The sequence below is a fragment of the Epinephelus fuscoguttatus genome, linkage group LG21 (genome assembly GCF_011397635.1).
Source record: "Epinephelus fuscoguttatus linkage group LG21, E.fuscoguttatus.final_Chr_v1".
Classification (NCBI taxonomy): Eukaryota; Metazoa; Chordata; class Actinopteri; order Perciformes; family Serranidae; genus Epinephelus; species Epinephelus fuscoguttatus.
Genome location: NC_064772.1, coordinates 6763035 through 6780856, shown reverse-complemented (window position 1 = coordinate 6780856; position 17822 = coordinate 6763035). Strand labels below are relative to the sequence as shown.

The 17822-nt window shown below is 38.7% G+C and overlaps 1 protein-coding gene across 1 annotated transcript in view; it reads left to right on the top strand.

The window, feature by feature from the left end:
• The first annotated feature begins 14424 nt into the window (after positions 1-14424).
• The window catches only part of LOC125882274 (NACHT, LRR and PYD domains-containing protein 1b allele 3-like), a 4040-nt gene continuing 642 nt past the window's right edge, over positions 14425-17822 (top strand). Inside the window, exons 1-3 of the mRNA XM_049566059.1 lie at positions 14425-14891; positions 16603-17698; positions 17799-17822. The exon at positions 17799-17822 is cut by the window's right edge and continues 642 nt beyond it. Coding sequence (XP_049422016.1) covers positions 16673-17698; positions 17799-17822 — 1050 coding nt within the window. The 5' untranslated portion in view covers positions 14425-14891; positions 16603-16672. The remainder of the gene's footprint in view (positions 14892-16602; positions 17699-17798) is intronic.

The following is a 17822-nucleotide window of genomic DNA, read 5'->3' as shown; positions in this document are numbered from 1 at the left end:
TTGTGTTTTGTGTTTCATGTTATTGTTAAATTAATTGAGATGATACATCTTTTTATATTATAATCATTATTGCTGCTGATATTGTATAAGTTATGTTAATAACACCCATTTAGCATCTACAGGGGTGCAAACTCATCAGGGATGAAGTACTATGTTGTAGCTAGATTAATGTGGTTCTGCTCTTCACAGCTATTAAACTGCTATTTGGTCAGTTACCAGAAAGAGTTTAGATGTGAAGTTTCTAAGTTGATTTTATAACCACTACATCTAAAACAAAAACAGCAACAAGATAATTTCAGTTTAGCTTCAGTGAGAATACCTCTTGAACTCTTCTCAAGCAGCGCACTACTGTAACATGCCTTCTTTTTAACTTCATAATGTACAACCATTTTAGCTGACTGTCTACATTTTTTCATTTATTTTGAAAACATTCAACGGTGGCTCATTGGCCATATATTTATTACAATAAGAATCAATGGCATTTTTTCAATAAATAACAAAAATAAAATATAGCCACAAGCGGCAATTCAGCGCGGTTCATCCAGCATGGAAGTTGAAAGCTGGGTAAGATCAAGACCTTTGACAGTTTAGGACACCTGTGTTTAAGATAAACAACAGGTTTTTGGACAATCAGACAGATGCTCATTCATTTATGTCCAAATCTCCACTGGGCCATGCTCTTCTTTGGAAGCACTGTTGCTTCCTTTTGGTCAACTGCAAAAACATTTTGGTGACATGCTATAATGGCTTAGTTAAAAAAGCCCACCGGCATTGTTGATGTTGAACAAACCCTCATTGATTTATGGCCAAATTTTGGAACTTGTTTGGAAATCAAATATGAATTGTATTGTTTTCTGAACCTCATCCCAAAGTGGCTTGAACACTGGGCAGAGGAAAAAGGTGTGAGTATAGTTTGTTTGTTGTTGTTGTCTTTTAGTCGATCATCTATAATTGAAAGTTTGTGTAGTATTCTATAAATATTTGATAAATTTCTTTTCAGATGGCTTCCATTTTGTATAAGATATTGAATTAACTAAAAATTGTCCTCTTCTAAACGTTTTATTGGGTAATTTCTTACCTGTAGGTACTTAAATGTGTTTTTGGTCCAATTTATATTTAGTTGCAATAATTTCAGATTAGTTTATTGAATTGTTTGTGAGCAAATGGCAAAATGCTTTCAGACCTTTACTTGCCCAGGTGACCAGGAGGTTGTCATGTTTATGTGCCTTAAAGTCGGGGTTTTATGTCATTTCTCAAAGGAGGACACATTCATTATCAGTTCTAAAAGTTTTGCATATACATTTTCAATTCATGCTTGTGTCTGCCACACAATTTCATAAAACCTGAATTTTATAAAACCTTTAGGAGCCAACTGATTCCTTTACTGTTTAAAGCATACAATTATGCATTAGATACAGGAAGGTGGGCTCAAACATGGCAGTCTTCTATCATTATGCTAATTATAAAGAAGGAAAGGATGCTAAGAGATGTTCCTCATATAGGCCAATATCTCTACTAAATACTGACTATAAAATAATATCAGCAATATTAGCCATAAGATTAAAAAACATCATTACAGATATAACTGTCCCAGATCAGTTTGATTTTATTCCTGGAAAGATATTGGCAGACAATATTTGGTGAACAATTAATATAATTGACTATGCTCAAAAACAAAGTCAGGACCTTCTGTTAATTTTGTTAGAGAGAGAAGGCTTTTGATTCAATAAGCTGGCCTTTTATGATGGAGAACTTTCCATAATTGCAGAGTTGTAATTCTCACTCTTTATTTTTTTGTGTAAAATATATTCTGACCCGAGGCCGACTGTGGACTCCTCAATGAAACAAATCAGTCATCCCCATGTTGTATGATAGAGCCTTTTGGCAACTGCAGACCAGGGCTGAGTTCAGCCCGGACAGAACATAGCAACTTATCTGTTTACACAGAAATGTGGTGCATTCAACACACTTTTGTGGTACACAGGCACACTGCCTTCTAATATGGCGGGGTTTAATTCAATTTAATTCGAAGGGGTTTTTTTGGTATGGGAAACATACTCATCAGCCATGTTATTAGGTACATCGTGCTAGTACCTGGTTGGACCCCCTTTTTCCCTCAGAACTGCTTTAATTCTTTGTGGCACAGATTTAACAAAGTGCTGGAAACATTCCTCAGAGATTTTGGTCCATATTGACTTGATAGTATCACGCAGTTTCTGCAGATGTGTCTGCTGCACATCCACAATGCAAATCTCCCATTGCATCACATCCCAAAGGTGCTCTATAGGACTGAGATCTGGTGACTGTGGAGGCCATTGGAGAACAGTGAACTTACTGTCATGTTCACAAAACCAGTCTGAGATGATGGGAGCTTTGTGACATGGTGCGTTATCCTGCTGGAAGTAGCCATCAGAAGATGGGTACACTGTGGTCATAAAGGGATGGACACGGTCAGCAACAATACTCAGGTAGGCTGTGGTGTTTAAACCATGCTCAGCTGGTTCTAAGAGGCCCAAAGTGTGCCAAGAAAATATCCCCCACACCATTACACCACCACCACCACAAGCCTGAACCGTTGACACAAGGCAGGATGGATCCATGCTTTCATGTTGTTTACATCACAGTCTGACCCTACCATCTGAATGTTGCAGCAGAAATAGAGACTCGTCAGACCAGGCAGTGATTTTCCAATCTTCTTTTGTCCACTTTAAGTAAGCTTGTGTGAATTGTAGCCTCAGTTTCCTGTTCTTAACTAACAGGAGTGGCACGTGGTGTGGTCTTCTGCTGCTGTAGCCCATCTGCTCCAAGGTTCAACGTGTTGTCGGTTCAGAGATGGTCTTCTGCAGACCTTGGTTGTAATGAGTGGTTATTTAAGCCACTGTTGCCTCTCTATCATCTTGAACCAGTCTGGACATTTTCCTCTGACCTCTGGCATTAACAAGGCATTTTCACCCAGAGAACTGCTGCTCATTCAATATTATCTCTTTTTCAGGCCATCCTCTGTAAACCCTAGAGATGGTTGTGTGTGAAATCCCAGTAGATCAGCAGTTTACTCTAACCAGCCTGCCTGGCACCAACAACCATGCCGCTTTCAAAGTCACTTAAATTACCTTTCAATCTGCCAGAATTTGGTTCATATAGATGCCGCTGCTGATATACTCCTCTGACAGACCCACCAAATGAGAGAAAACATACATTTAAGCCCGTTGCACACCTCTTCACACCGAGGAAACATGTAATTCAACCTGGGGACTGTAACAAAATATTGCACACATTTTCAGATTGATTGTGCCCCAGATTTCAGTGTGTATGTGTTGTACCGTGATGTGACACTGAACTTCTCTTCTTTTTAACTTCCTAGGTGTTGCTGTAGTGAATGAAATGATAGTAGCTGTCCTTAGAGCTCTGCCTCATAATGTCATAAGAACTCAGCAGGCTGTCGGCAGTTAGTTGGCACTTTGGCTGAGGAACTCAACTGTGTTGTAACTGTCAGCAAAATGGTAACGTTAGTAACACTAAACGAGTAGTCTCAGGTGACCACCAAGTTTGTACTTCTATGTTTAATAGTTGCAACGCTCTGACCATAACATTATGTTCTGAGGCATCATGATGGCCCAGAAGTTAAGGATGGTCATATATTTTTGCAACATCCCCAATCTGAGTCAGGCTGAGGGCCCTTTGGCGCATAAGCTTTATACATATAGATTTTTCAGGGGTTTTGGTATTCACAGATATTAACACACATGACATTGCCTGCTTATAAGTACAAAACAAACAAACCAACATAGCATTTCACACTCTGGAAATAATCTTGAGATTCAAAGAGACAACACATGCTCTGTGAGTTTCTTATCATTGTCTCGACTCAGAAAAATACCAATCATGGTTTGCTGTGACAAAGCTTTTCTGTCACTGGCACGAGAAAGGGCAAGAAAGCAGGTGTAGACAGTTTCTTGGAATGATTCTCATCTAAACAACATTGTTTGATCTAAATGAATGCCATCATGTAGCCAACACCCTGGAATCTGGAATGTCCTGTTGGGAATAAAATTACAGAGCTCTGGGTCTCAACTTCACGTCCCTGACGAACAACAAAGGTGTGTCAGTTCACAAAGTCTGACCTCCTGTCCTTTCCCTGACCCAGTATATTTTGAGCGTAACAGAGTGTCATTGTGCACGCAAGGCGTTGTCCTCTTCTCATTGGCAGTTCCACTTCCTCCTTCACCACACCACGCCCCTGCCTCGTGTTAATCTGACTCCTTCCCGCTGGCGGTGGGGGCGTGGTTCCTGTTTTGAAAGACAAGAGAACAACACAACTCCCTACACGTGCTGTACCTTACTATCTGTACATCACTTTCTATTCTTTTTACCATATATGAAACTAATTATCTAAGCATTGCGGTATGTGCTCCTCAGACTTCATGTCTCTTCCTCTCCTGTACTTCTCCACTTCTGCAAAGCAAACACATTCAGATCAGCTGAAATCATCTCAGTATTCTCATTGTTCACACATCTAAAACTTATATAGTGAAACACAACTGATAGTAAAACACATAAAATCATTCTATTCCCAACAGTCCCCCTTTTGGCCTCATAGGACTGAGGCCACTTTTTTAGTCCCAATGTATCCAGGTCCCCCTTTTTATGTCTTGTGATTACTGCACTTTTTGTTTCTTTTGAAACAAAAAGTGCAGTAATCACAAGATTACTGCACTCTTTGTTTCTTTTGAAACAAAAAGTGCAGTAATCACAAGACATGAAACAAAAAGTTATAACTCCCCCTTTTGGTCTCATACACATGAGACCACTCACACCTTGTCTTCTCCTGAGTCTGAGTCCGAATCTGAATCAGTAGGCGGCCCTCCTAACAGGGTGGCCGTCTCCATTTGAGTCATCTGACTCAAATGGAGTCATGTGTATGACACCAAAAGGGGGAGTTTAGATGTGTGAACAATGAGAATACTGAGATGATTTCAGCTGATCTGAATGTGTTTGCTTTGCAGAAGTGGAGAAGTACAGGAGAGGAAGAGACATGAAGTCTGAGGAGCACATACCGCAATGCTTAGATAATTAGTTTCATATATGGTAAAAAGAGGTACAGCACGTGTAGGGAGTTGTGTTGTTCTCTTGTCTTTCAAAACAGGAACCACGCCCCCACTGTCAGCGGGAAGGAGTCAGATTAACACGAGGCAGGGGCGTGGTGTGGTGAAGGAGGAAGTGGAACTGCCAATGAGAAGAGGACAACGCCTTGCGTGCACAATGACACTCTGTTACGCTCAAAATATACTGGGTCAGGGAAAGGACAGGAGGTCAGACTTTGTGAACTGACACACCTTTGTTGTTCGTCAGGGACGTGAAGTTGAGACCCAGAGCTCTGTAATTTTATTCCTAATAAACTACATTAACTGAGACCGAATATCTTCTCCTATTGCTTCAATAAAGAACACGCAGGACTGAGCTCACACATAGCACATTGGAGAGTAGGATGAGCCCAAGTCCATCAGTCCTCCTGTGTCTCTGAATCAGCTGAACCTGACATTTACCCACACATCATTTGCCCCAAAATTGAATACTTAGCATACTTAAGGGTGATTTTACTTGTGTATTTGCATAACACGTTAGCGCCCTCTAATTGTGGATTTGGCTCTACCAGCTCCTGGGAGAAAAAAAACTTAGTTGTTCTTTTATCTCAGACATGTTAGGATGTTACATACCTTGACATGTTTTGGCGGAAACTTACGCCTTCCTTAAAAGTGTCACTTGGTGGTGGTTGTGACGCGTCTTTATCAGCTCATCTGTCAATCAGCCGATTCATTGTCCCTGGGCCCCGCTTCTGACAGGATGGTCACACCTCCCTAATATCGGCTGATTTACATACATATAGATATGATCCACACCATCAACATTACCTTATTATTACTCCACTCTTACAAGTCCATATTTATGATACAGTATTTACTGACCCTGTCAATACGGGTGAAGTGACTGAAGAATTGGGACAGTTTTCTTTGGGTTTACACAATAAAGATGGTGTTGATGCAGCAGCAGTGCAACCTGCTGTCCAAACCAGCAAACTACCAGCTGAAGACAAAGCTGCTCTCCATCTGTTGTTAAGTCTCAGATATATGCCCATGTTATCTTCTTTGTGTGGGTTGTCTTATTTACGAGATAGGGATTTCTTTGTGTCACTTGGCAATTATGAATCTGTGCGAACAAAAATTACATGTGGAGTTCCTCAAGGGTCCATTCTTGGGCCTCTTCTGTTCAACATCTATATGCTCCCTCTTGCTCAGATTATGGAATATCATAACATCTCCTACCATACTTATGCAGATGACACACAACTTTACATAACAGTGTCACCAGATGACTACAGTCCCCTACATCTGCTCAATAAGTGCATTGACGAAATCAATACATGGATGTGCCAGAATTGTCTACAACTAAACACAGACAAAACTGAGATAGCTGTTTTTGGCCCCAAAGAACAAAGATCAATAGTCAGTGCTCACCTTGACGCCATGACTCTAAAACCTACAAATCAAGCCAGAAATCTTGGTGTAGTTCTGAACTCAGACCTAAATTTCAATAGTCACATCAAGACAATTACTAAATCAGCCTACTACCACCTTAAAAACATAGCAAGAATGAAATAATTTCTGTCTAAACAAGATACAGAAAAACTTGTTCATGCTTTCATTTTCAGCAGGCTGGACTATTGTAACGGTGTCTTCACAGGCCTGAGTAAAAAATCAATCAGACAACTGCAGCTCGTCCAGAACGCTGCTGCCAGAGTCCTCACCAACACCAAGAGAGTGGAGAACATTACAACAGTGCTTAAGTCACTGCACTGGCTTCCTGTGTGTCAAAGGATAGACTTTAAAATCTTGTTACTTGTCTATAAAGCACTAAATGGTCTCAGGCCTAAATACATCTCTGATATACTTGTAGCCTACGTTATGAAGCATCCAGACCCCTCAGATCATCTGGAACAGGTTTACTCAGTGTTCCCAGGATCAAAACCAAACAAGGTGAAGCAGCCTTTAGTTTCTATGCTCCCCGCCTGTGGAACAAACTTCCAGAATATCTGAGGTCGGCTGAAACTGTCAACTCATTTAAATCAGGGCTTAAAACATTACTATTTACTGCAGCTTACCAGTGAACTAGATATGTAACTTATTGTTAGGATAATCTGTAGCTATTGTTTTTATATTTGTCTGCTGTTGCGTTTGCTTTATGTTTGCTTTTTAAATGCATTTTCTGCATTGTTTTTAACTATTTATTGTCTTGCTTTTAGCTCTTGTTTTTAATGATCTATTGTTTTTAATGTATTTCTCTTGTAAAGCACATTGAATTGCCTTGTGTATGAATGGTGCTATATAAATAAAATTGCCATGCCTTGCCTTGCCTTGCCTTGCCTTGCCTTGCCTTGTTGTTGCTGTTTGACATACTCATTTTACTGCATCCTCAGCTCACTAAAAACTCACATGCACTGGAAAACTTTAATCTTCATCAAAATTCAACAAATAGGCTTTATTACATCAATATGTATGGAATATATCAATATGTATTGCTAAGACTGTGGACATTTTCATGACAATAACATGTTAGATGAGCTGTTAATATGTCAACTTTCTACGATCTGATACAGAGTATTAGCAGATTATAAACTATAGAATTAACAAAAGGAAACAGAATTATAATAAAGACTCTCATTTCGATAAACCCCAGGGATGAAATGAATCCAGTTACACCAGCATACATACATATAGATGGATGTTTAGTACTCATACAGACCTAAGAGTGAAGCTCCAGAAGCTCACCACCACCACCTAGTGTCCAAAAGAACATATTACAACCACAATCACTGATTCTCATTCACTGACTCCATTAGTATTATGGGGGAATGGTAATGTTTGTGTTTGTAATAGTTATAATTAATCATTTTAATATTACAGGGAGAATGGATATTGGCCTATAGTTTTAAACCAGAATTGGATCCTTCAGTTTTAAGAACAGGGGTGATTTGGGCTGTTCTCCAGCTGGAGGAAAAGACAGAAAGCCTGATACAGAGATCGACCAGATGGTGGAGAAGAGGCATACGGCTGTTAGCTTGGGTCTTTAAAAAAAATGCATATTTAAACCATACATATCACGAGCACAGGAGTTTTTCAAAGAGTTCAAAATGTAAGACATTTCATGCTGTGTGATCTCAGATCATATTCTCCAGTGATAACTTTGTGGGTCTGTCATAGTGCTTTAGGTTTAGAGGCGGTTTTTGGTAATAGGCAGTCTTGGCTTTGCACAGTTCAGTTGTGCATTTGTTTCTGATCTCTATAAAATGTGCCTATTACACTCTAATGTGTTAAGGATTGATATAAATTGAGAGAGAGAGTCTTCTGCTTTAGTAGTTGCATACTTTCAGAATTTAATCATGGTATTTTTGACTGTTGTGGTTGTATAATATAGGTAGTGGTAGATTTCCATTCAGTAGTTTAAACTCTGTGATAAAACTGAGCCAGGACTTGTTCTGGGTTTTTAGATAACCATTCATTGCTCCACTAAGTGGCCCTTATTTATGAAATGAACCTACGACAAAACATTGGGCGAATGGTAATTTTCGTACATGCAATGCTCCTTGGTGTGGGTCAGTTATAAACTTAATATGAATGTTGTAACAATATAAATATTCTATCATATATGGGCTTATCATTGATCTATGAAGGCTATAGGTCAGTACATATCATGGACATTTAAATGAAATATTCCAACCTTAGCTGGACTTTGATTATCCACTGCAAAGCTGTGGACCACAGCAGTGATTTCATTCCTGTGTTTTTCCAGCTTCCTCTGATGTGACTTTGCAGGCTGCCAGACAGAACCAGTTGGTTACACTGAACCTGGACAATGCTTTCATTTGTAACTCAGAGAAGTGTAATGGAAAATTGTAAGTTTATTAGTTTATACCAGTATAGCGCTGTATTCAAGGCCATAGTCTGTTCCTGTTGAGAGGGGTTTTCTTCTTCTTTGAAACTTTTCACCTCTTACTCGCCTGCCTCAGCGACGTTGAGGGCAGTACACTATGTTCCTCTTAGGAGATGAGAACACTTTTTCATATCTCACTTTGGATGTACAACAAACCATAAGATCTCATTATCTAGCTAGCACACTAGCAACATTCCACAGGATGAGGACGCAACCCACCATCCTGACACAACCCACGTGTCAGGCCCTCCACATACACACACATTGCTTGGTACCCCTTAAATATGCCCTACTTCTTTTGTTCGTTGAACACTTTGCAGACTGCTTGTTACTCTGTAAACCTGTTCCTTTTGATGCTGCATTAGAATAAAGAAACATAAAGACATTCTGTTCAGTCTCGATCCTTTATTTCATCAGATCTCGTTTGCTGGTTGATTTTCCACAACAGAAGTTTCTCTTCTTGGCTGTATTACACCTCTCCATGTTGTAAACAGTAACAGATTTTGGCGCTTTGCAGAAAATAAGCTCTGTGGCAAACAAATGTTTATAATAGCCTACTTACATTTTCTGTTCAGCAAGATAATCTTAACAAATGAACACTACCTTTATGATTATTGAAGCCTAAATGCAATCGCCAGAAGTAAAAAGCTAACGTTAGGCTATAAACAAACTACACCACACTCGCATGTGTTAACGGCACCCCCATAGCATGGCTGTAAAGCTGGAGTCTCATTTAGCCACTTGTTAGCAATTGTCACATTGAAGCTTCAAAATAAACAAGTGGGGTATTTACTGGTGTATTTTATCCAACTTATTCCTAGCCCCCATGGTAAACATCTGCTCCTTAGATGATTTCTGATTTCTGATCACTTATTAAGAGATACTAACACATTCGGCAAACATTTAACATAATTCAGTATTAACTTTAGCTCCATGTAAAGTGAATAAAAGTGATGTTTTCTAGCTTTTTAGAAAATGCTAAGTTAAAATTTGTTAAATTTTTGTTAAAAAATAAATCAGTATTCGCTAAACTGAAGACAGCCACTGGGACTAACCACAGTCAGTCAATGGGACTAATTATCTTACTGCTACTTCCGCTCTCTCACTGGAAGTTGCGCCCATAATCATTTTTACTGTACTGCTGCCCTCAGGAATAAGGTGGATAGGCGCCTTTCAAAGCACTCAAGGACACCTTACAAGACAGTTAAAAAACAAGCAGCAATGTATCCATAGATGATAAAGTCAAACAATTCTGGAAAATACAATAATAAGACGGTCCAAGTTTCGATATGTGTGTCACCATTAAAGTAGACTGAATATGCCAGCTTGAGGTGTGTTTTCAGACGGGATTTGAAAGTGGAGAGGGAGTAAATATTGCGAATGTAATGGGGGAGAGAGTTCCAGAGGCAGGGAGCAGAACTGCTGAAGGCTCTAGAACCCATGGTAGTCAAGTGGGCAAATGGTGATGAGAGTTGGAAGAGGATTTAAGAGTACAGAAGGGTATATGAAGGAGTTCAGACAGGTAGGAAGGGGCTTGATTATGAAGGGCCCTGTTAAAATTGAGAGCGACTTTGCAAACACAGTGTGAAACAATCACTGATCATGAAGAATATAGTGATGTTGCACATCAAATTAAACAGTAGAACCTGGACTACAAGGCTATATAAACCCTGTTTACATGCCCCAAACACAGCTCAAACAACAATTAACTAAATAACAACAAATCAAACTCCATACAGCACCGATATCTTGACCCACTCTGTATATGTTGGGCTCTGACTCGACTCCACATTATGCAAAACACAAGCCATTCATCTCAAATGAAAGCTGAGATTCCGCTGTTTCCACACATATCCGCCAAAGCACGTTACACCAAGCATCAGAGAGACAGAGGCCAAAGAACAACAACATCAAAAATCTTTTCGCCGAACTATTGTAAAATTTCTCTTACAGTTGTTGTTTTTACAGTGAAAAGCTCATTCTGCCATAAAAACATGCTACATTCCGGTTGACCGACATGTTGTCCTGCATTCAAGTGCATCTGGGCGAACATGACGGCCTTCAGGTTCTGGGGGTAAGCATAACAATGACAACTCACAGCAGCCAACACCTCCCCACAACAGCGTTCTGCTGACTCAACGGCTTACAGTGCTGTCAATCTCGTTTTGGTGGGTATAGTGTCATTCTATTGGCTCTAACGAATCAAACGAGGTGTCAAACAATCAAATCGACCAATCTGTTGCGGAGATAGAGCCTCCAAAGCACAGAGGAGAAAATCTGTTTCACATGTAGTAGGTGTGTATTGGACAGTTTGGAGTGGGAAAGGAATGAAAAAAATGAAACGGACAGTTGTATGTGTATACCCTAAACATCAGTAGGGATTTACAGAAACAAAAAATGAAAGTTATAGTTATGCACATGACAAAAATCACATGCAAACATGATGCAATTGAGCTCACCTGAATTTTCTGTACTAAAACCTCTCTAATATTCTTCTGCTTCACTTTATCAGAATCAACCTTTGCAGAGTTAATGTTCACATATTGTACTATGATGTGATGGAGGTTTAGAGCTGCAGCTGCATCATTCCAAAGGGATACTCATCCTGAAAATGCTTTTTTTTTTTTTTAGGCGAACCTCAAAATGTTTCATTTGTGCTGTATACTGATATTTACACATCTTAACAAATCTCACGTATTCCCTTTACCATGACACCAAAAGTATTCAAATAGACCTTGTGGTTGCAGAGATATACTCATTTCATTATGGGTATGCAATTTTCGAGCAGAGGCCTATAAAATAGCCTTAGGGTTTTTTAAAGGTGAGAAGCAGAATCTTGAAATTGGTAATATCGCCAATGCCAGAGGGCGCCATCTAAAAAAATTTTAACAATTGCACGTCACTAATATCTAAAGTGAACTGTACATATAGACTGCAGTTAGATATATACATTTGGGTTTAATGACAAATTGGTGGTCTGTACTTTGTATTTATGTCATGCAGCAAACCCCTAAAGCCACAAACACAGACACAATTTTGAATGTGTGATTTCAGTTAGGGCGAGTGATGAGTAAGTGTATCAAATTACATGACAGTACATCTAGCTTTATACAGTTTATACCCTCCTTTATTTTGAAGGGCAGATGTTTATTGATGCTTACTTCCTCCCACATACTGTAGCTGAAATGTTTGTTTCCTCTGCACTTACCACATGGGAGAAAACCCCACAGAGATTTTGTCATCTAAACACAAATAATGATTTTTTTTTCCTTAAACCTAAACAACAAAGGGCTTTTGCCAGAAAACCCTGAAGCCAAACACTTACGTTTTGATTGGGTTTAAGGCCTGTAGCAAGTTTTAGAAATACTGAGGCAGAGAATCCAAATTCCTCCTGTGCAACCTTGTCTGCTAAAGAAATGATACACAACAAGAAAACTGATTTTTAATTTCCATAAACCTAATTGTCTAAATGCTGCCTTCAGTAATTATCTACACTGCTTGGAATATCATGTAGGGGTACATATTAAATACTTCCTTGTCATCTTTATTTTATTGTTATGCCTAAAAACAATCACATTTAATATACAATAGAGTGCTCCTAGAAATTAATTAGTATTTTTGCACTCCCAGTTGCCTCGTCTCAAAGTCAAAGACAATTTTTTTAGTAGGTTTTTTGTTAGATTTCTGAAATAAGATCTGTGGGTAACACAAGCTGAGGAGACTTTCATGTTTTGTTCGACAACACAAATACACCAGTATACAACCCACTTATGACCTTTAAAGCTTCTATGTGTCTTGAAAAAAGCAGTTGCGAACAAGTGGCTAAACAAGACTACAGAACGTCATCATGCCAAGCCAGGCCAAACACGGCTTTACACTCTTGTTATGGGGCTGACATTAAGGTGTGTAACTATAGTGTAGTTTAGTGTTAACTTTTTACTTGCAATTGCACTGAAACTCCGATTAATCATAAAAGTGGCGTTCATTTGTGAGAATTATCTTGCTGAATAAGAAGTGTGAGTATCATAAACGTTTGTTTGCCACAGAGCCGATTATCTGCAATAATCCAAAATCCAAAGAAAAATCCAACATATCCAACATTTTGACAAGGGAATCAGTGTGGTGCTAACTTCCGTTCAACAACATCGAAAATTTTATATAGAATGTCATATCATTGAGTCAACATCTAAACCAATCAGATTAATGTATTATCAAATTATTGTAACTATACCTCTATGTTTATGATAGCTGATAGTTGAACTTTACAATAATCTAAGTAGCCTAAGCATTAACCACAATTTTCAGTAAAATACCATCACAAAATGATTACAAAGAGCTTTAAAACAACCACAAAGAGACACAAAATGGCAACAAGCTGACAAAATATTATTACAGAGACACAAAATGACTACACAGAGATTTAAAACAACCACAAAGAGATGCAAAACAACTACAAATAGACACAAAATGACTACACAGAGATTTAAAACAACCACAAAGAGATGCAAAACAACTACAAATAGACACAAAATGACTACACAGAGATTTAAAACAACCACAAAGAGATACAAAATGACTACAGAGAGACACAAAATTACTACATAGAGAAGCAAAATGACCACAGAGAGACACTAAATGGCTACAAAGACATGCAAAATTACTACAAAGAGAAGTAAAATGAATGCAAAGCAATTTAAAACAACCAGGAAGAGACACAAATGACTTCAAAGACTTTTAAAACAACCACAAAGAGACACAAAATGACTAAAAAGAGACACTAAGTGACTACAAAGAGATGCAAAGATGCCCAAACTGACTACAAAGAGACACAAAATGACCACAAAGAGAAGCAAATGAATACAAATAGATTTAAAACCAGAAAGAGACAAAAAAAATGACTTCGAAGACATTTAAAACTGCCACAAAGAGACACAAGATGACTACAAAGAGACACAAAATGACTACAGACATGCTAACTGACTATAAAGAGATTTAACACAACCACAAAGAGCCAAAAAAAAAATGAGACTTGCAAAATACTACGAAGAGAAACTAAATGACTACAAAGACACACAAAATCACCACATAAAAATGACTTTAAACAAAGAGACACAAAAATGAATATAAACAGATTTAAAACAACCACAAAAGAAGAAATAAAATGCGCTGCTTTGCTCCTTTGTGTTTCTCCTGCACTGTAGACTACTGTAGTGTGGAGCCAGAGTTGAAGCCGGTGCAATCTGGAAATCCATGGGTAATTAAAAAAAAAAAAAAGAAAACAAACAAAAAAAACTTTTTTTTTCTTCGTTTAAGTAAATTGCAGAATCTGTCTTGAGAGAGAGATTAAAGCCGGTGAAAGAGGTCACGGCAGGATGACAGGTCACGCTCCTCTTTTGCTGCCATCCCTTGTGGGAGGGTCTAAATCCACTCTGACGTAAAGATAGGAAGCAAGTGAGGGGAGACCATGGGGGAGACCAGTAAGCATGATACAATGCACCCACAGTTGAGGATATGCTGGATTAACACGTACTGGGACCAGGTGCAGGTAAAAATGTCATTGAACAGAAAGTAATGAGACCCTGCATCAAGCTGAGCGGAGGTGAACTCTGTCATGTCAATCCGCCGGGGCTGACTGGAGATCACGCGCAGGACAGGTTCTTCTTTGGACTTTTATAGAAGTGAATGGGAGACTGATATTGTGGATATTTGTATGTGCATACAAAATGCAGTGTGGCCTTATCTTTGCCACCACTACCAAACAGCTCTGTGGTGGTGGGGCTGTGTCGGCGGCAGGCTGACGGAGATAAACAAACTTACAGGAACAAGGAAGTCCCGCTTTAAAGTTTATTAAACATGGAGACGCCTTACGCCGGTTTCTACTTAACACCACTGTAAACACAATCACGGTAAGTCGCCTCAACAGCAAAAAGCATATCCTTGAGATAGTGCATAGCACAATGTAATATAAGTCAACAATAAGCGGTGGTGGACTGTAACAAATTAAAATAATTACATCTATTCAAATAAGGTAGGCACACTCATGCCAAATTCTACATTTCGGAAGAAAATACTGTCCTCTTTATTTCACGACACCAATCAGACATTTTCACTTACTAATACTTTACAAATTGAATGTTTGTACACAAAACACGAAAGTGTACGAGTACAGCTGAAACGATTAGTCAATTAATGGATTAACAGAAAATGTATTAGTAAAATGTTGAGTATCAAAGTAATTTTCATGCAAAAAAAATTCCCAAATGTTTCATGGTTCCAGCTCTACAGTTAGATTTGCAGCTTTTCCTTTGAATAATTTTAATAACTGTATTAGTAATTATTCTGAGGTTTAGATAAAAAAAAACAACACTTTAATTAAATGGTGTGACTTTGCGCTCTGTGCCTTTGTGATGAACATTTCTCACTATTGTCACTGTTTTACAAACCAATCAATCGATTAATGGAGAAAATAATCAGCAGATGAATCCATCATTAGTTCATTAGTTATCATTAGTTCAAACTGAGCTCCACCTCAACCTACTACAACAGTAAAATTCTGCTATTACAATAATGCGTGAATCAGAATCATCTAATGAGATCAGATGTAATTGCATATGTTACTTATTGTACTTACAGACTTTTACTGAAAGAACATTTTCAAAATGCAGGACTTTTACTTGTGACATAGTATTTTTACTGTGTGGTATCAGTACTTTTATTTAGGTAAAGGATCTGAATGCTTCTTTAATATATATCCTGAATATTCCACCACTGCCAATAAGCAACAAAATAAACCTGAAAACAAGATGAAAGGTTGTACGTGTACACTGTTTGCATCTGTGAATGAAGAACTTGACCAAAAAAACCAAAACACTTTTGATGAGGAATTTCACATCAGTCATTATTCTTCCTAATAGACATTTTCCAATATAAGAGTGGTCTAATGTCAGTTTTACCTCAAAGATACCACAGCTTTGTAATACTTAGAACAAACAAGTCTCTAGAAAGACTGAAAGACTGAACAAGTATTTCATTCAAAGTGTATATTAACTTTAAGTCTTGACATTGTTTTACAACGCAACTTGTTAGGACGTTTGTGAAGGACAGGGTATGATTTTTTTTTTCTTCTTGATTTTAAAAGTAACAAAACCACCAAAGAAACAAGAAAGAATTTGGACAACATATTTTTCAATTATCTATTTCTGATAGTAGTATATATACAAGCAATTTGTTTTTTAAGTCTTTGAATAGAATAGAATAGAATAGAAAGAACTTTATTAATCCCTAAGGGAAATTCACCTTGTAAAGATAATGCAGGAATAAATAGTACTGGAAATTTCCGTCCTTCATGTTTTACATCGGTTACATATGTGAAGTAAATGGGTACACTGTGATGAGAAAAATTATGTTTCTATGAACAATAGTTTCCTGAACTGAAGAACCTGTTGACTGAGGAACGGTGTGTGGGTAACTTCAAAAGCTTGAGAGAACCTTTATCCAATTATCTTTATAAAATAATGCATCGTGAATTGCATGCTGCATTAGTTTTTCCTGTTTGATACTGAACTCTCTTAAAGGACTGTAAAACTCTATTACTCTTTTGTCTGCTTGTTTTTCCAGGGCTAAGAAAGAGGTGAAAAAAACTGAAGTCAACAACAAGAGAGGATTAGAAAAAAATCTTTTTAACAGCATGATAAAAATCAATTCAAAATCAATGTGGCACCTTGGCACCAACGAATTTACAACTTCTACACTAAGAAAGCTGCTATTCACAAAAGGAGGAAGCATAGAAGAAACTTTTCACTACCTATGTGTATCCGTCTGGCCTTCTGTGTACAGATATCCTTTATTTCCCGTCTTTTTCAATGCTGCCACCAGAAGATATAATGAAGAGACAACCGAATATTGTAAAGAGGAGTCTGTCACAGACGGGTTTCCATTAGAGGCCTCCCAGGCATTTGGTCGTCATTTACGTTTGGCAGGTGATAAATTATGGCATGGAAAGATAAAGTATGCTCGCCAGCCATCTTACACTTCAAACTTGGTCATGCACTTTAAGGCCATCATTCCTTCTGCTGCTGGCTTTTTATTCAATACCTTTTGTACAAATGGTTGGATTTACTTTTATGCCCTGGACAAAAAAAACTTTAGGCTTCTTGTTAGGTCTGAGCAAAGCTCAGTCACAAACACCCTGCCAGCCCATTCTCACCTCCTACAATCCCCAGAATGCTTTAGGAGCAGGAGAGACTCCAGCTGCCTGCCTCGCTCTCACAGCCTGCCTTTACTGAGTCAGATAACGTCTGCAAAGAACAAGAGCTTAAGACGAGCTGAAAGCTTACCTGACATGCTGTTAACAAACAGCTTTGAGGAGTTTACACCTGAAATGACTGCTGAGGAAAACGATGAAACCTACAGGTTCCAGTGCTCCTGCCCAGGCCTGTACCAGTGCAGTGTGACAGGCCTGGTGTTTCACATGGAGGGAGAAGGGGACGTGGTTTACAGGATTGTCCCTTGGAACAGGAGGCTACTGGCCCAGCATCACAAGAAGCCTGCAGGACCCCTGTTTGACATCAAGTGTCTGCAGCAGTCTGTGTGTCAGCTTCATCTCCCACACTGTGAGATCCGCTCCACAGGTGGATGTGATTTCTTGTCAGTTGCTCATGTGAACGATGAGGGCATTGAGTTTATCAGCCCTCACAAGATAACAGAAACTCATGTTATTATAAACATCACAGGGTTTTCTGCTTTCGGTAACGCCTCACGGATGAAGACTCACCAGCTGACCCGGTCCGAGCGCTGGTTCTGCTGTTCTACAGGCCCCAGATGATTCTGATCCTGAG